The sequence below is a fragment of the Bemisia tabaci genome, chromosome 10, assembly GCF_918797505.1.
Source record: "Bemisia tabaci chromosome 10, PGI_BMITA_v3".
NCBI lineage: Eukaryota > Metazoa > Arthropoda > Insecta > Hemiptera > Aleyrodidae > Bemisia > Bemisia tabaci.
In genome coordinates this window covers 40,213,377-40,230,444 of record NC_092802.1, presented here as the reverse complement: position 1 = coordinate 40,230,444, position 17,068 = coordinate 40,213,377, and the positions used below count along the sequence as shown (strand labels likewise).

Sequence of the window (17,068 nt, the reverse complement as noted above, 5' to 3'; positions counted from 1 at the left end):
ATACACACCTACCTCTGGTCAAGCTCTGGTCAGCTCCAAACTACCACTTTGACAAGCACCTGACCAGAGGTCTAACAATCGGCCCTTCAGATGAAGTGATAAAAAATTTGCATGCAAATTCTCCATTGGAGAGTTAAGGCAGGGTGTCTTGTCTACTGAAACAGGCTAGCCAAAAATCAGTACTTTTACGGTACTTTTTCAGTACATTCCCAAGAAATTCAGAACCTCCTCAACAGGAAAATTCAGTGCTTTTTCAATACCTCCAGCCGACGAAATTCGAAAAATTTCAAAAATTTGAATTTCCCGCTCAAAGTGCGACAAAAACGAAAACAAATTCCGGACTTCCTTGCAAAATTTCCGCACTTGTTCAGTAGGTACTTCTGGACCGTCCTTGAAAAATCATCACTATTTCCGGACTTGCGGAAAATTCCGGATTTGTGGACACCCTGACTTCAAGCACCTGACCAGAGGTCTTACAATCGGCCCTCAGATGAAGCAATAAAAAATTTGCATGAAAATTCTCCATTGGAGAGTTAAGGTGAAATGGAGATGTTGCATGTGTGAGGAATTTGCGATTTGACTATTGATTCTTATGTAAAAGTTCGCGAGAAACACGATGGTGCCACTGGTTTTCTCTGAAGTGAACTCCCAAGCCCAAAAAAATCTCTCAAGTTGAGGTCGAAATGGAGGGGATACCTCACGCTATCCTGTGAGTCCACCTCTACATCAAGACAAACTCTCCATGCAAAGATAGGGAGCAAATACATTAGCAGGGTTGCCGTGTTTTCAGTTTTAGAGTCCCCAAATAAAGTGGCAGCCCTGTCAATGTATTAGCTCCCTATCTTTGCATGGAGAGTTTGTCTTGATGTAGAGGTGGACTCACAGGATAGCGTGAGGTATCCCCTCCATTTCGACCTCAACTTGAGAGATTTTTTTGGGCTTGGGAGTTCACTTCAGAGAAAACCAGTGGCACCATCGTGTTTCTCGCGAACTTTTACATAAGAATCAATAGTCAAATCGCAAATTCCTCACACATGCAACATCTCCATTTCACCTTAACTCTCCAATGGAGAATTTTCATGCAAATTTTTTATTGCTTCATCTGAGGGCCGATTGTAAGACCTCTGGTCAGGTGCTTGAAGTCAGGGTGTCCACAAATCCGGAATTTTCCGCAAGTCCGGAAATAGTGATGATTTTTCAAGGACGGTCCAGAAGTACCTACTGAACAAGTGCGGAAATTTTGCAAGGAAGTCCGGAATTTGTTTTCGTTTTTGTCGCACTTTGAGCGGGAAATTCAAATTTTTGAAATTTTTCCTGCTTGGTGGCGTACCTGCTTTGAGCGGCCTAGGGACGCCGCCGACGAAGACGGTCTTGCGGGGGTCGAGGGGCATGGAGGCGTCGAGGACGAAGTCGGCGTCGGAGAGGCGCCACGGTCGGATCTGGACGGGCTTGTCCTTGATCGTCGGCGAGGAGACGCACAAGTACAGCTTGTCCTCGTCCTGGATGCAGGTCTCCATGAGCTGCTGCACCGAGATCTCCTCCTGGAACAACAGGAACGCGTAGCCCTTCGGCGGGAAGTACGACTTGCTCTCGGCCTTGTGCGGCCAGTCCACCACCAGCGGCCCGAACCGACGGAAACTCGACGTGATCTCGTCTGAAAATCACCAATTCACACCAAGTTAGCCACAAACGCCCATCGGGAATGCAATACTCCCGTGCTAATGCCGCCATCACACGCTGAATTTGGCAGCTGAATGTGGCGGTCAACAGTCAGCGCTCAACAGCTGAAATTTCACTGATTCGAGTTATTTTCATCCAGATGTGTATTAAATCTATTCGAATACTTCGGAAAAATCGGACATTGTCCGGTGGTCGCTGAGAATCGTTGCTGAATTTTTCGTGTGGCGCGCAAAATTCAGACATCGGGCCGATGACTTTCACATTCAAACCACATTCAGCGTGTGATGGAACTCCCAGTTCCAAACCACATATCGACGGTGAAACTACCAAACCACGTATCTCGGTTTGCGACGTCGCAGACTTCCTGTCATACTTTATTTTTTAAATGAAAAACTACTTAACGTCCAGTCTTGAAAATTTCTGTGATTTTTCCTCTTCGTGCGGAGAAAGTTCTGTGAAAATTTCAAGGAATGATATTGATCCGGTCTACTTCTTAAAAATAAAATGTGAGCGTAGATTTTTAAACACCGCAAACGAGATACGTGGTTTGGCAGTTTCACCGTCGATATCTCATTTGCGGTATTTAAAAATCTCTGCTCCCATCTTATTTTTGTACAGCTTCACGAACCAACGTCATTCCTTGAGGTTTCCACAGAATTTTCTTCGCACCGAGAAGAAAACTCATGGCAGATTTTGAAAATAAGCGTCCCGTAGTTTTCCATTTAAAAAATAAAGCAGAATAGGAAGTCTAGCTAAGACGTCGTAAACCGAGATACGTGGTTTGAGGGTTTCACCGTCAATATGTATATTTTAATCCAACTTGAAGAAGGCTGTGGTGTTTCCAGCCGAAACGGCTTAGTGACCGTGTTCTTTTCTAGTCTTGTGACCCACAATTGTATTTTTTAAAAATGTATGTCTTGACACAAACTGCTCAGTTTTTAACATATCTCAAGTCTATTCATTGCAGCTTTTGGCGCTACATTCACCGCCAACTGTACCAAAATCAACTCAAAATTTGGGTTGGTTTGTGTTTCACTGCCTACACAGACAAAAATAGATCAGTCCAGGCGCCTAGTAGCTAAAAAAGAGGCTACCTGGAATTTTGGGTACACAGCAATTTTTTTTGCTTACTTATAGCAATAACCTAGCATAAACCTAGCATATTCATATACCATTTTCTTCCAAATTTCGTCAGCTATAAAAAACATTAGCTAAATCCGGGATTTTTTCTCATGCGTAGCCGCTATATAAAAAACCGCAAAAAAAGGCCTTTTTAGGCCATTTTTTCAAAATGGCGGAAAATGCTCACCAGATACGCGGTAGGAAACTTCAGGTTCGGATTCAGCGACCCAAAAAACATAAAGTAAGCCAAAAAAATCGCTGTGTACCCAAAATTCCAGGTAGACTTACCAGGCGCCTTGACTAGATGGTGCTGACGACAAAACCTTCTGTTCACGGGGCTCCTGCAGTGTCTTTGTTAAATAAAATAAAATAAATAAATAAAAGAAGTGCAGGAGCCCTGGGGATAGAACTATTTTTTTCAGTGCACTTTAACCAAAAGTAACACAAGAACACAAATCGACGGTGTAAGTCGGCAATCACACAACTCGGTTTGCGAAGTCGCAGACTTCCTGTCATACTTCATTTTTTAAACGGGAAACTACCCAACGGCGATCCTTTAAAACTGTCACGATTTTTCTTCTCGATGCGAAGGAAATTCTGCAAAAACTTCAAGAAATAATGTCAATTCGTCCTCTTTTAAAAAAAAATGACGTAGAGGCGGAGATTTTCAGACACCGCAAACGAGTTAGGTGATTGCCGACTTATACACCGTCGAAAGTCTCAGTGTGGACAACTTGTGTGGGAAGGAGTAGAGTGCCTATATTGAGAGAGTATGGCCACTGGGCCACATGGAGAGGCTTAGGACCCAAAAATGGCGGTGCTTTGTTTTGGTTTTTGTGGATGGGAGGGGGATCATTGCCAACTTTTGACGGTTTTCACCAACCGCACTTGCTGCCAACCTTACTACATCTAAGATAATTTTTCTCAACAATTGCACACGATTAGCCTTAAAGATATGTAAAGAAGTCGCAATAGTGCATCTGGGCAAATTTCTCGTTAGGATAAGCAAAGAAAACTACATTTTGAGTCATCTTGCATTACATTAATTTATGGCGTCCGCCATTTTTGGGTCCTAAGGGCTCCATTCAGCCTAAGATGGCTGAGCCAATCAGAGGTGGTAACACCAGTGGCCATACTCTCTCAATATAGGTACTCTAGGAAGGAGGGTTACCTTCATCGATGTCTGGTGGGAGTCCGCCGACGAAAACTTTCCTGGAGAATCTCTCGCCGGGCTCGGAGCTCTGGCTGTGGGGCGAAGAACGGGATGGCGAGCTCAGGGTCGGAGGTGGGTTGTTCAGGTTCTGCCCGTCGTCCAGAATTGACTGGTCCTCTAGCGTCGGAAACAGGCACTTCCCTGCCAACAAAAAGGAGAATACATGAGTAACGAGTTGACAATCATGAAAACACCCGCACTGGTAAAAACAAGTAGGGCCTTGTCTCCATGGGACGTTTTCATGGGATTTGTCCCAAGTTCGAATCGCAGCTGAATGAAACTTCTGGGATTTTTCCCAGTTACCGTCTCCACGGGACGGGGCTCATACAGTCCTGCACTGAGAAAAAACTATGGCTTATAAACCTATTAGAGGTAAATATGGAACACCACTAATAGTAGTACCTCTACATATAATAATAGCACATATACCTTAGTTATGGTCTCTGTACCTTAATTAGGTACAGAGACCTTAGTATGGTTCACAGACCGAGAATCATTAGTTTATTAACGACTATTATAGGTGTTCCATATTTACCTCTAATAGGTTTATAAACCATAGCTTTTTCTCAGTGTGCGACTAGTTTGCGCGGGAAGATAAAGTAGTTAAAGTCGAGTATTTAATCGGGATTATAATAATAAATGCACTCAATTGACAATTAGACACATTATTTTAACTAAACAAACATTAACAATGTAGTAATGAATAAAATATAGCACAATTCGTTTTCACTTCTTCTTCTTCTCTCGGTGGGTCCTAGGGGTACAAGTACCATACTTGGTACTGGGAAAAATATTGATTAACTCAATATTTTTCCCAACTTGGTAAGTAGGATTTTTCCCTGGGACAAATCTCGTGAAACGGCTCGTGGAGACAAGGCCTAGCTTGGATCTCGAGTCCAGACTCTTAAAAACATTGACAAGAAAAAATACTCTCGATTCAAATGGAAATCCGCTTCGCTATCTCTCGATTGCTAAGTTTCTTTTTCGCGTTTCTAATATGTGCATCGTGTCCAGGAACCACATTTGTGGGAACAATTTATTGTTTGAAGGCATCACCAGGGAGTTATGCGGAAACCTAGATTCTGTAGCAAATTTAAATAATTTTCCCTTGAAGACTTAAATATTTTTGCACCCTGGTAAAAAAAAATAGCTTGGATCAAGAGCCCAGACTCTTAAAAACATTGACAAGAAAATATACTCTTGATTCAAATGGAAATCCGCTTAAATCAAGAGGCTTGGCTCTTCGATTCAAGGAAAAATCCGATTGAATCAAGAGTATATTTTCTTGTCGATATTTTTAAGAGTCTGGACTCTTGATCCAAGCTACTTTTTTTTTACCAGTGCGGAAAAATAGTAAAGTCTTCAAGGGAAAATTATTTAAATTTGCTACAGAATCTAGGTTTCCGCATAACTCCCTGGTGATGCCTTCAAACAATAAATTGTTCCCACACATGTTCCTGGACACGATGCACATATTAGAAACGCGAAAAAGAAACTTAGCAATCGAGAAATACGTAGTTCAAAATTCGCAACTTTTCCGTAAATTGCAGGCTCGGGATGTGGACTAGTCCAAAGCGGTGTGGGAGAGCACCGAGCAATCACGAATTCGCAACGGTCAAGGCGCGCACCGCAGAGAATGCGCAAAGCGTGAAGTATTCATTCAGTTTTGTAAGCGCTAATACGCGTGAAGCGCGCACCGTGGTGTACGCGCAATGCGTGAAGTATTCCTCCAGTCTTGTAGGCGCTGATAGGCATATCGCGCCGACCGTACTTCGGAGCGATTATCTTCACTCGCGGAGTCAGCGCTTTCCGACTTGTTACTACCATTAAGTTTTTGCACACTCTGTGTAGATTACTGACATATTAGTTGATGGTGATTTAACAAATTTTCCCTGACATTTTCGTCATTTTCGTAATTCTCCCTGATATCTCCCGGTTTTCCCTGACTTTTTACTTTTTACAATTCCCTGACATTCCCCGGTTTTCCCTAACTGTGGCAACTCTGTATCTTCCGTGGCATGACAGGATGGTTTGGAATCATTTGTTTCTGAAGGTCCCGACCATACTCGCAGGGAGAAAAAAACTTCGTGCGCGGGACCCGAAGTTTAGGTCATATGGATCTCTGAAGTTTTCGGATTGAGCATCTGAACACTTTAGGTCTAGCTGCCGCAGTTTAGGTCTGACATCTGAAACTTCAGTTCTAACATCTGAAGTACTTCAGATGTGAGAACCGAAGTTTTTCGGATGTGAGGATCGAAGTTGTTCGGATGTGAAAACCGAAGTACTTCAGATGTAAGAACTGAAGTTTCAGATGTGTGATCCAAACCTCGGCAGCTAGACCTAAAGAGTTCAGATGCTCAATCCGAAAACTTCAGCGATCCATATGACCTAAACTTCGGGTCCCACGCACAAAGTTTTTTTCTCCGTGTGTGACTCAACGTTTTCCCGGGCTCGTCTCTGAGTGTAGTTACGGCCTTTTGTCAACCAAGCAACGAAATATCGACTTTTTCAATTTTGGAAACCACACTTCACAGGGTTACCACAACTTCAGAGATTCATATGACCTAAACTTCGGGTCCCACGCACGAGGTTTTTTTCTCCGTGCGGAATCGGAGCTCGGAGTGGAAGCCGGGCGAGCAAAAAAACTGGAGTCCTCCGCGGCACAGAGGGACGCCCGACGCCGGATGACAACGTTAGGTCACCGGTGATTGCCGCGCTGCTTCTAAAATTCGCCTACTTCACATTGTTCCCGCGGTAGCGAGCGGTTTTTTTCCTCCATCCGGCGTCGGCGAGTCTCCGCGTATTTATTCGGAAAGTCAACAAAAAGCAATCATCGTTACGTTGACGATGCGCCGGCCGGCCAGGGCGCCGGGGGGGGGGGGAGGGGCGGGGAGGATAACGTAATTAAAACGAGATGTTGCTTGTTCGTTCCGGGCAACAAACATTTTATTGCCGCGACATTAAAACATCCGTCATTGGCCAAGCTCCCTCCTCCTTCTCCCCGATCAAATTCCGGGCTTTTATCTCCGCCGTATATCGGCTCTAATTGACTTTCCGCGTCTTTTTCGCCCCGCCAGCATCCGCCCCCGTACGCTTTCGTCGAAGGAAAAACCACGTATGAGCATGCGCGGGTTCCCAAATGGACCGCGTTAAACAGAAAGGAACCAAGCCACATCAGCCATTTCCAAATTTAACAGGAAAATTACATTTTTTACGAGAGAACGTCTGCGCAGATTCCTTTGAACATTTTTGAGAATTTACTTTGTATTATGGAGAAAATTCACTGAAATTTGCACAAAATTCCGCACAACCGTTTTCAAGTGAAAAATTAAATTGCCCGATTTTTGGCAATAGCTGATGTGGCTTGGTTCCTTTCTGTTTAACGCGGTCCAAATATCCTCCGATAAAAGTTCTGTTTTCAAGGAGAAATGTAAATATTTTCCCTTAAAATTTTCAGGAACTTCAGGCAAAATTGCGTACGAAATTATCTAGAAAATTGAACGAAAAATATTTATAAGTTCACCAGGAAATTCGTGTTCTGTCCAGGGAAATTTGGCAAGGCCTGAAGGGTCATACGGGGATGTTCCTCAGAACCGGGAAGGGGGGTGGGTGTTTAGTTTCCTCTTATCGCTTCGGGTGTTTTTGAGGTTAACGAACGCCGGGCTCAGATACCCAAGGTGAAGGTCCTTTCGTATCAGTTCCATGCACAGTAAAATTATTTCAACTGCATTTTGCAATACGGAACTATTTTTTCTAGCTCATTCGACAAACAACATATCGACGGTGAAACTACCAAACCACGTATCTCGGTTTGCGACGCCGCAGACTTCCTGTCATACTTTATTTTTTCAATGAAAAACTACTTAACGTCCAGTCTTGAAAATTTCTGTGATTTTTCCCCTTCGTGCGGAGAAAATTCTGTGAAAATTTCAAGGAATGGTATTGATTTGGTCTATTTCAAAAAAACAAAATGCGAGCGTAGATTTTTAAACACCGCAAACGAGATACGTGGTTTGGTAGTTTCACCGTCGATATGATGCCATGTATACATTCAACAGGCTCCCAAAGTTTTTCAAACGTTATATAATTTATTAAGGGCGGGAAAGGGGGTGGGGGGTCCAGGGTTACGTTCCGAAGCGTTACATTGATGGGAGGGGGGGGGGGAGCTCAAAAATGCCGAAAAAGTGCGTTACGTAATTTATGAGCCCCCATATGGGGCCGACAACGAGGGGGGTGCCATGTTTTTCGATTAAATGGACTGCGTTAAGCAGAAAGAAACCGAGTCACTTTGCTATTATCAAAAATCGAGCGATTTAATTTTTTATAAGAGAACGTTCGAGCAAACGTTTTTGAAAATTGTAGGGAATGCGCTACTTACTGTGCAAAAAATGCACTGAAATTTGCACAAAAATCCGCACAACAGTTTCCATGTAAAAAATTAATTTTTCTTATTAAATCTAGCATTTCTGAAAATTTTAAGGGATTCTCTTTTTACTGTGCAGAAAATACACTGAAATTCGCACAACGGTTTCTTTGTTCCTATTATTATTTAGTCAAATTACTCCTGCTTCCTAATTTTTAATTACTCTGCACAAATTATCCGTTTGCGAAATACAATCCTGGCTTTAGTGCCCTTAAACTACTGGAAAACCGAAAAACCAAGCGGGGACGCTACTTCAATATTAAGCTTCCATCGCCTTGCTAAGGCGCAGGGATACAACTATTTGAACTCTCCGGAACGCGTTAGGTATAACACCTCAATTGCAGGCGTTTTCGAATCTTCTGAATTTGCATGAGAAGATTTTCCAAATTGTTTTGCATTTTATTGCTGATTTTATATCCTTTTCTCATTCAGTCAAATTACTCCTGCTTCTTAATTTATAATTATTCTGCAAAAAGTATCCATTTGCGAAATACAATCCTGGCTTTAGCGCTCTTTAACTACAGCCTTTACCGTGGAAACTGCAGTAGCGGCACAGGAAAAACGAAAAACCAAGCGGGGACGCTACTTCAATATTAAGCTTCCATCGCCTTGCTAAGGCGCAGGGATACAACTATTTGAACTCTCCGGAACGCGTGAGGTATCACGCCTCAATTGAAGGCGTTTTCGAATCTTCTGTATTTCCATTACGAGATTTACCAAATTGTTTTGCAATATATTGTTGATTCGAGTTCCTTTTATTATTTAGTTAAATTAATCCTGCTTCTTAATTTTCTATTACTCTGCAAAAATTATCCATTTGCGAAATACAATCCTGAAAAAGTTTGATTACCTCGAGGTCATGTAATTATTTGTGTAATAAGTTTGGAACAAGTACCTGAATGAAATAAATCATCTTACTGAAAAATTAAATTAAAGTTTCTTACTGAATTTGGCATTTTTTAAGAGTTTCAGGGATTCCCTACTAACTGTGCAGAAAATTCACTGAAATTCGCACAACAGTTTCCATGTGAATATTTAAATTGTCTTACTGAATTCGGCATTTTTTAAGAGTTTCAGAAATTCGCTACTTACTGTGCAGAAAACTCACTGGAATTCGCACAAAAATCCGGACAAGCGTTTCCGTGTCAGAAAAATTAATTTTCTTATTAAATCAGGCATTTTTGAAAATTTTAAGGGATTCCCTTTTTACTGTGCAGAAATACACTGAAATGCGCACAATCGTTTCCGCGTAGAAAATTAACTTTTCTTATTAAATTTGGCAATAGCTGATGAGACTTGGTTCCCTTCTGCTTAACGCAGTCCGAATGTGGCTATTTTACACAGCCTTAAGGTGATTCGTCAAGCTCAAGTGACGTGGTCGAACTGGCATGCGATATATCGCATCTTTTAGGTCAAAAATCTCGGTAGATTTTGAATTTTCAGCAAAAAAAAGGACGATAGCCCCTGCGCATGAGCCTGAAGAATAATTCTAAACCCAAAATTCGGCAAAATTCCGAGAAATGAAAGTAGGATAGTGTTTGGAAAAAATCCTCGCATTCGATACCGAAATCGATAGCTGAATCGAATGCGAGGTTTTTTTCCAAACACTATCTTGCTTTCATTTCTCTGAATTTTGCCGATTTTTGGGTTTAGAATGATTCTTTAGGCTCATGCGCAGGGGCTATCGTCCTTTTTTTTACTGAAAATTCAAAATCTGCCGAGATTTTTTACCTAAAAGATGCGATATATCGCATGCCAGTTCGACCACTTCTTTTGAGCTTGACGAATCACCTTAAACGGGGGAGTCCTGATTTTCGAGGACGATGTAGCAACAACGGCGACGAGGAAGCCAGGTTCGCGGCGAAATGATATAATATCCGAGTATGACGGGCGTCGGGCGTCGCACAGTGGCTCGAGTCAATTTGAGAGTTCGGACATGGAATTTTTAATTAAAACTGCAAATTTTGCTACTTATTTCGTCACATTTTCAATTTCAAGGGGTGCTTTAAGAAGATAATTTAACAAGGAAACCAATGGAGCCACTTTTAGAACCTCGAAGTCACGTCTAAACGGAGTTACAAGCGTTTAAAGTTTCCAAATTTTGTCCGACCTCGCGTATTGACTCGATCCACCGTGCGTCGTAACGAGACAAGCGGCCTCAACGACAACCATCAAATCCCCCAGATCCCACCCCCTGTCCCCCCGCCCCCGTGCAACCCTCCCTGCGGGCGATGCCGCCCTAATTTTATTAACTCCTCCACCTCCCCCCCCCCCAACTACCTGCCCACTCTTCAATTTCTCCTCGTTCGGCCCGCTTGAAACTGAGCTTGGGCTTCGTTCCGTCGTCACCTCCGATACTCCTACAATTCTGCCGTGATGAGGCAAAACGCCGTATGAGCCTCCGGGCGTTGCCGAATTTCCTTCGATAAAAACCGGAATCACTGGAAAAATTGTAAATCTTTTCCTCCGAAATTTTCAGACAATTTTGTACGCAATTTAATATATAATATCTGAAAATTACAAGGAAAATTATGCTTAAATTGCGTCAAAATTACACGTGTCGCAGGCAAATAGTGAAATCAGGCATTTTTTCAAATGCCTAGGCAGATAGTTAAATTTTGACGGTCTACAAAATTTTGTGAATTTTATGGCGAAGAGCTCAAGAGTTTTTATATTTTTGCAAAAATAACTCATCAAATCTACGAACTCTTTTTGTCTCTTCCTCTTCCATTGCTTCTCATATTTTTAAATGTAAAAATTCTGTATTGTATGACATGCTGTAAATTTCAAGATAGGTCTCTGCTCAAGAGCTAAAACTTGTTTAAAATACTAATGTGTGATGCAAATTCTTACTGAAAATCTTTTCTCAAAGGAGCAATTAATCATTTTGTCTAAAATTAGGAAAAGAATCAGAATTTCAATCTAAGTTAGAATATTTGACTATTTGCCCAGGCGTTTGACAAAATGCCTGATTTTACTATTTGCCTGCGACACACGTTTTATCAAGGAAAATTTGGCAACTCTCGAATGTTCATACGGCGTTCTTCCTTAACACGGCGGAATTCTGCCATGATGAGGCAAAACGCCGTATGAGCCTCCGGGCGTTGTCAAATTTCTTTCGATTAAATGTGAATTTTAAAGGAAATCTGTGAATGATATTCTTCGAATTACGTGGAGAATTTTGTTCGCGATCAGATCTAAGTCATCTGAAATTTCAAGGGGGGAAAATTCTTAATTTCTCTCAAAGATGAACATTTTACTCGGCAACTCACGAATGTTCATGCAACGCTTTTCCTTGGCATGGTAGTATCGGGATTCCTGGCGTGAGAACTTGTGTATATTTTTCTCCGGATTTTTCAAAGACTTCGATCCGCAACTTAATCGACAGGATCTTGAAATTTCAAGGGAAAATTTCATGATTTTTCTGAAAAATTGATATTTTAATCGGTGACTTCCGAATGTTCATCCGTCTTTCCTTCTCTGCACGGCATTGCAATACGCCAAGACTGAATAGCTAAGATTAGCATTCAAGCGCCGGAACAAGGTTTACGACAGCTTTTTAGAAGTAAAATCAAGGACATAGAAAAAATTTCAAGGAGTTCCAATCGAACTATATTTTTCAATAGGGAACTACTATTTCTGGTTCATCTATAAAAACGCTTAAATGCACGAGAGATGTGACGAATCATACAGGTTGTTTCTAAAACGCGCAAAAAATGATCGTTCCTTGTTGCAAAATGATGTCCAGTTTATAGTTGATTTATTTTTATGGAAGTGGTTATAAGAATCGGATTTTGAGAGTTTGAGAAGAACTGCTCTGGCGATCTGCGGAATAAGTTGCTTTGCGAGTGGGTGGAACAATTGGTGTCAGTAGAGGGTAGGAAATCGTTTATTCGTTATTTGTATCTACGGCGGCAAATTGAATCCGTGGGTTATCGCCTTATATGATGTCATGCACACTGAAAAAATTTCTATGAACAAAATCAACATTTAGTCTCTTTGTACTGTCCAAAAATCATTTTTGCACTTTTAACAACTCGGAAACGCGTATTTGCCAAAATTAAATGAATAAGAACCTATTTCCATGGACATACTTAGATCATGAAACTGCAATGTTCTCTCTTTGAATACAAAAATGCTTCACAACAGGACGATAAAAAAATAAGTAAAAAATGGTTTTGAGCTTTCAAAAGCTCGGAAACGAATTTTTCGTTGACATGACTGTAATAAGTTGACAAATATTTCCTAGGCAATTCTTAGATCATGCAACAGAACTTTGTTGCACTATTCTCACTTTGGACCGAAAATTATTTGCAACGAGAAAATATAAAAGAGTAACGAATAGTTTTGAACTTTCAAAAGCTCGGATTCCGCTAAAATTTCCTTAACTCAAGGCAATTCCTGGGTCATGCAAGCGCCCTATTCTCACTTGGAACCAAAAAATTCTTCGCAACGGGACAATATCGAGACTGAAGAAAAGAAAGCTTTTAGTCTCCGGCGCTCCGAGTCCCGACTGGGGAATTCCAATATTTCACCGATAATTTTTGCCCCTCTCCTTACACACTGGTCCAAACTTTAGTTCCTATCGTGCCTTTGTCGTTTAACTCATACAAGTTCCGTCCATTGCCGCGGAAATTTCGCCCGACCCGATAATAAAACCAACCAGAGCTCGCGGATAAAACCACACGGTTGTCACATATTGAAGAATTTAAAAATCCCACCATTGTCAGATTACAGTGGACTTTCGATAATTCGAAAACCTCATTAATTCGAAGGAAATACTGTTTCCCTTGAAAATCTCTCGATAATTCGAAGAAAATCAATGTATTTTTCTCCCCTCGTTATTTCGAAATTTTTAAGCTGGCGCGATCCTCTATAATTCGAAATTGCGACGAAAATTCTCTCTGTAATTCGAAGTGTGGGAAGTAAATATGGTCCTCCCTCTATAATTCGAAATGAGACGGTACATTCCCTCTACAATTCGAAGTCAACTGTTCATGTACGTGGGTGTCTGAAAGAGCTGATAGGATTGTCAACATTAAACAAGTCCCGTGAGTCTCCCTGCGAAATGCTTGATCAGCTGATTAGTAAACTGCTGATTAAATATAAATAATTAATAATTAATGATGACTTAGTGTAATTTTTACCTCCGTAAAGAAATAAACTGATATTTTTGGTCATTTTTGGCGTAAATCCGTCCATTTGTCCCTCTATATTCGAACCTCTCTAGTTCGAAATTTCTCCACATTGAATCTCTTTGTTTCGAACTCTCTTTATTTCGAAACCTCGCTAATTCGAATAAAAAGCCGATTCCCTTCAATTTCGAATTATCGAGAGTCCCCTGTATCCCTTTGCCCAATACCCAAGAGATTAGCCAATCATTCTTTCTTTGAATTAAATAGGCCGGAGTATCACAAGCGCCACGCGACGTCTCAGAATTTCCGCCGCCATCTGATTTTTTAAAGAGAAATCGTTGGTTGAATCTGTTTGAAAATTCCACTGAATTTTATCGGCAGCACAACGAAAATTCGGTGGAATTTTCGGACAGCTTCGTTGAACAATTTCTTTGTAGTAAAATAAAATGGCACCGGATATTGTAAACGTCGCGTGGCGCTTGTAATAGTTTTGCCGGACGGTGACTATATAGAACTCGTCTCCCACCAAATCCTACCATGAATTTGTTCAATTTTTAACTTTAGACGATCATGATGATCTGGAGCCAAATTAAACCCACTACAACATTTGTCATTTTTCTCGTGGACGCAGCGTTTCGGGCATGGCAGCTATTTCGATCAATATCGAAGTTTAAACTTAAGAAAAGGCCTGTTGCAAACATAGCTAGAGCAAAGTGAAGAGTTGTTTCTGACAGTGAATGGTTCAAAAATCACGATATGCGCATCGGGAAAGTCTCAAATACACTCCTTACTTCACAATCTGGGTGAGAAATACTGCGGCACAGGTGAACATATTGTAAGAGGAGTCTATCCATCCAACCCTTGCGCACTAGGATGCTACGCAAAGTTCAACATGGCAGACGACAGCCTCGCAAAATTCACGTGACGAAACGGGATTTCATCAACCGTCGTGTTTATATTCACATTTTTCTTGCGTTGATAAAGACCATGGTGTTTCCCATAGAGTACATAGAGTCGTAATGTAAATGGGAGAGCTGGCGCCATGTTCTGCTCGACGAATTCCGAGCCCGGTGTGCACCGAGTTCGGGTCGCTTTTCCGATACATTTTCGATCCAAAATGGCGGGGTGGAATACGTGGTAATTCCTATCTCCGTTGTTGTTGTTGTTGTCATCGGATGGCCGGGTACCCGTGTATCGCAAACAATCGATTATGTATCGAAAAAGTGACCCGGCGTCACACAGGAGTCTCGGAATTCGGGACATGGAAAATGCTTAAAAGTGGCGCCAGCTCTCCCAATTACATTACGACTCTATGTACTCTATGGTGTTTCCTCACATTTGCACGCGGAGAGGTCAGCCATATTGAGTATTATGTAGCATCCAGTTTCAGGACATTTTGTCAATGATTTTTTGTCCGCGCACCTTTTTTGTCCGGTATACGCCCACACGTAAAATTAGCAACAGTGACTTGTTCCAAACGCTATATTTTAGTCGGTATGTAAAATTATATTGACAATATGGAAATGAGAAATTGCGAGAGAAGGAGATGTTGTTATGGTTGCTCGCTTTCTAAATGAAATGTTATTACTTCCTCCTTTTGAATCATCTTTTTAAAGTGTCATTGGTAAATATTTGGTTTTATTTCTATCCTTAAAATTTTGAATGTACATTGTACAATATACCTTATATATGTATAGGCACCTTTTTTTAATTTTTTCTTTATGAAATTATTACTTCATTTTGAAAACATTTATATTTTTAAAACGTGACATATGTTTGTAAAACCAAGCGACATTAATCTCAATGAGCCGCAGTTGTGCCAACAGAAACAACAAAAATGAATACAAGAGGAAAAACACCAAAAAGCACTCAATCTTTAGTTCTAACCCATTTGCACATCGATCTGTTAGAGTCAAATACGTCAAATTTTGAGCGTTTCGTTGCGCGTACACATCGCTGCAGCACAATAAAAGCACAAAATGTAAAAGAAAAAATTAAAGTGCTTTGGAAATCATTAAATTTGACACGGAACCACCAATATTTAAAAAACACACATTATTATATTGTTATTCTCCTTTGATAAATTGATACGTATTTTTTTCCCGTCAATTTAAATGAGAATAATCAATGCAGAGTTTGCTAACATTTCTAAATCATGAGTTAAAAAACGCTGACTATGCGAGTATAAATCTAACAGAGCGGAGCGGCGTGCTGCCAGCGCGAGAGGCTCACTGGCGCCTACAAACCTAAGTGGATACTTCACGCATTGCACAATGCTTGAAGTATCCACTTAGGTTTGTAGGCGCCAATGCGCGTTTCGGGCTGGCCGCTCGCCCGCCGTGCGGCGGCGCCTGAGGCAACTATTTCACAACAGAGGTGTTGCACAGTATTATACGAAATTGAACGTATTAAGAATGACAGGCATCCTTTAAAAGTACAGTACTTTCCTCGCAAAATAAATCAAGATACTTATTGTACACAGGAAAAATCTAAGAGCCTTTAGCTGAGGCAAATATAGAGGTTTATCCGGTTCAGGTATAACAAGGTGGGAATTTCTTGAAAGATAATTAAGTCCTGTTACACCAAAGAGGTGTAGAGAGTTTTAGTGAATTTTGTCTCATGGAATTGACGCTCGCCCATTTTTACCAAAACTCTCAACTATATATTATTCTCCGTTGGACCAAACAGACAAAACAAAAAAAATGAAGCAAACCCTCATTCTTCCAAGACATTATATATTTTCATCCAAAAACGTCGTGAGCAATTGTCGTTTGTATTTACAAGTGGGTCAATTAACTTTGGCTCTCAACTGGCACGTGGAACAACACTCCCGTGCCGAAAAAACTCGTGGACGTAAATTACTGGAAAAACAGGTGCGCGGACAAAAAATCGTTGACGAAATGTCCTATGACCGTAGCATCCTGGTGCAAAAGGGTTGGCTGGAACGACTCCTCTTACGAAATGTTCACCTGTACCGTAGTGCCGTTTCTGCAGCTAGAAGCTTAAATAAAAACATTCCTTACGCAGAATTTGGAGCTGGGAGTGCGTTTCAGACCTTCTCAATGCGCTCGTCGTGATTTTTGAGTAATTTTCTTCAAGAGGCAGCTCCTCTTTTTGCTCTGGCTGAAGTTTGCAACAGGCCCATTCTGCCGTACTAGGGAAGAACGCCGAATGAGCCCTTCTGACGTTGCCAAGTTTCCTCCGATGAAAGCCGAATTAACTGCACGGAGAAAAAAACCCGGTGCGTGGGACCCGAAGTGCAGGTCATATGGATCTCTGAAGTTTTCAGATTGAGCATCTGAACCCTTTAGATCTAGCTGTCGAGGTTCGGATCACACATCTGAAACTTCAGTTCTTACATCTGAAGTACTTCAGATATGAGAACCGAAGTTTTTCGGATGTGAAAACCGAAGTACTTCAGATGTAAAAACTGAAGTTTCAGATGTGTGATCCAAACCTCGACAACTAGATCTAAATTGTTCAGATGCTCAATCC

General features: G+C 41.3%; 1 protein-coding gene across 2 annotated transcripts in view; it reads right to left on the bottom strand.

Moving 5' to 3' along the window:
* The window catches only part of orb2 (cytoplasmic polyadenylation element-binding protein orb2), a 425,677-nt gene that overhangs the window by 15,519 nt on the left and 393,090 nt on the right, over positions 1 to 17,068 (bottom strand). For both annotated transcript variants that reach the window (XM_019049956.2, XM_019049957.2), the window contains 2 exons: positions 3,974 to 4,156; positions 1,331 to 1,654 (listed from right to left, as the gene is read on the bottom strand). In XM_019049956.2, coding sequence (XP_018905501.1) covers positions 1,331 to 1,654; positions 3,974 to 4,156 — 507 coding nt within the window. The remainder of the gene's footprint in view (positions 1 to 1,330; positions 1,655 to 3,973; positions 4,157 to 17,068) is intronic.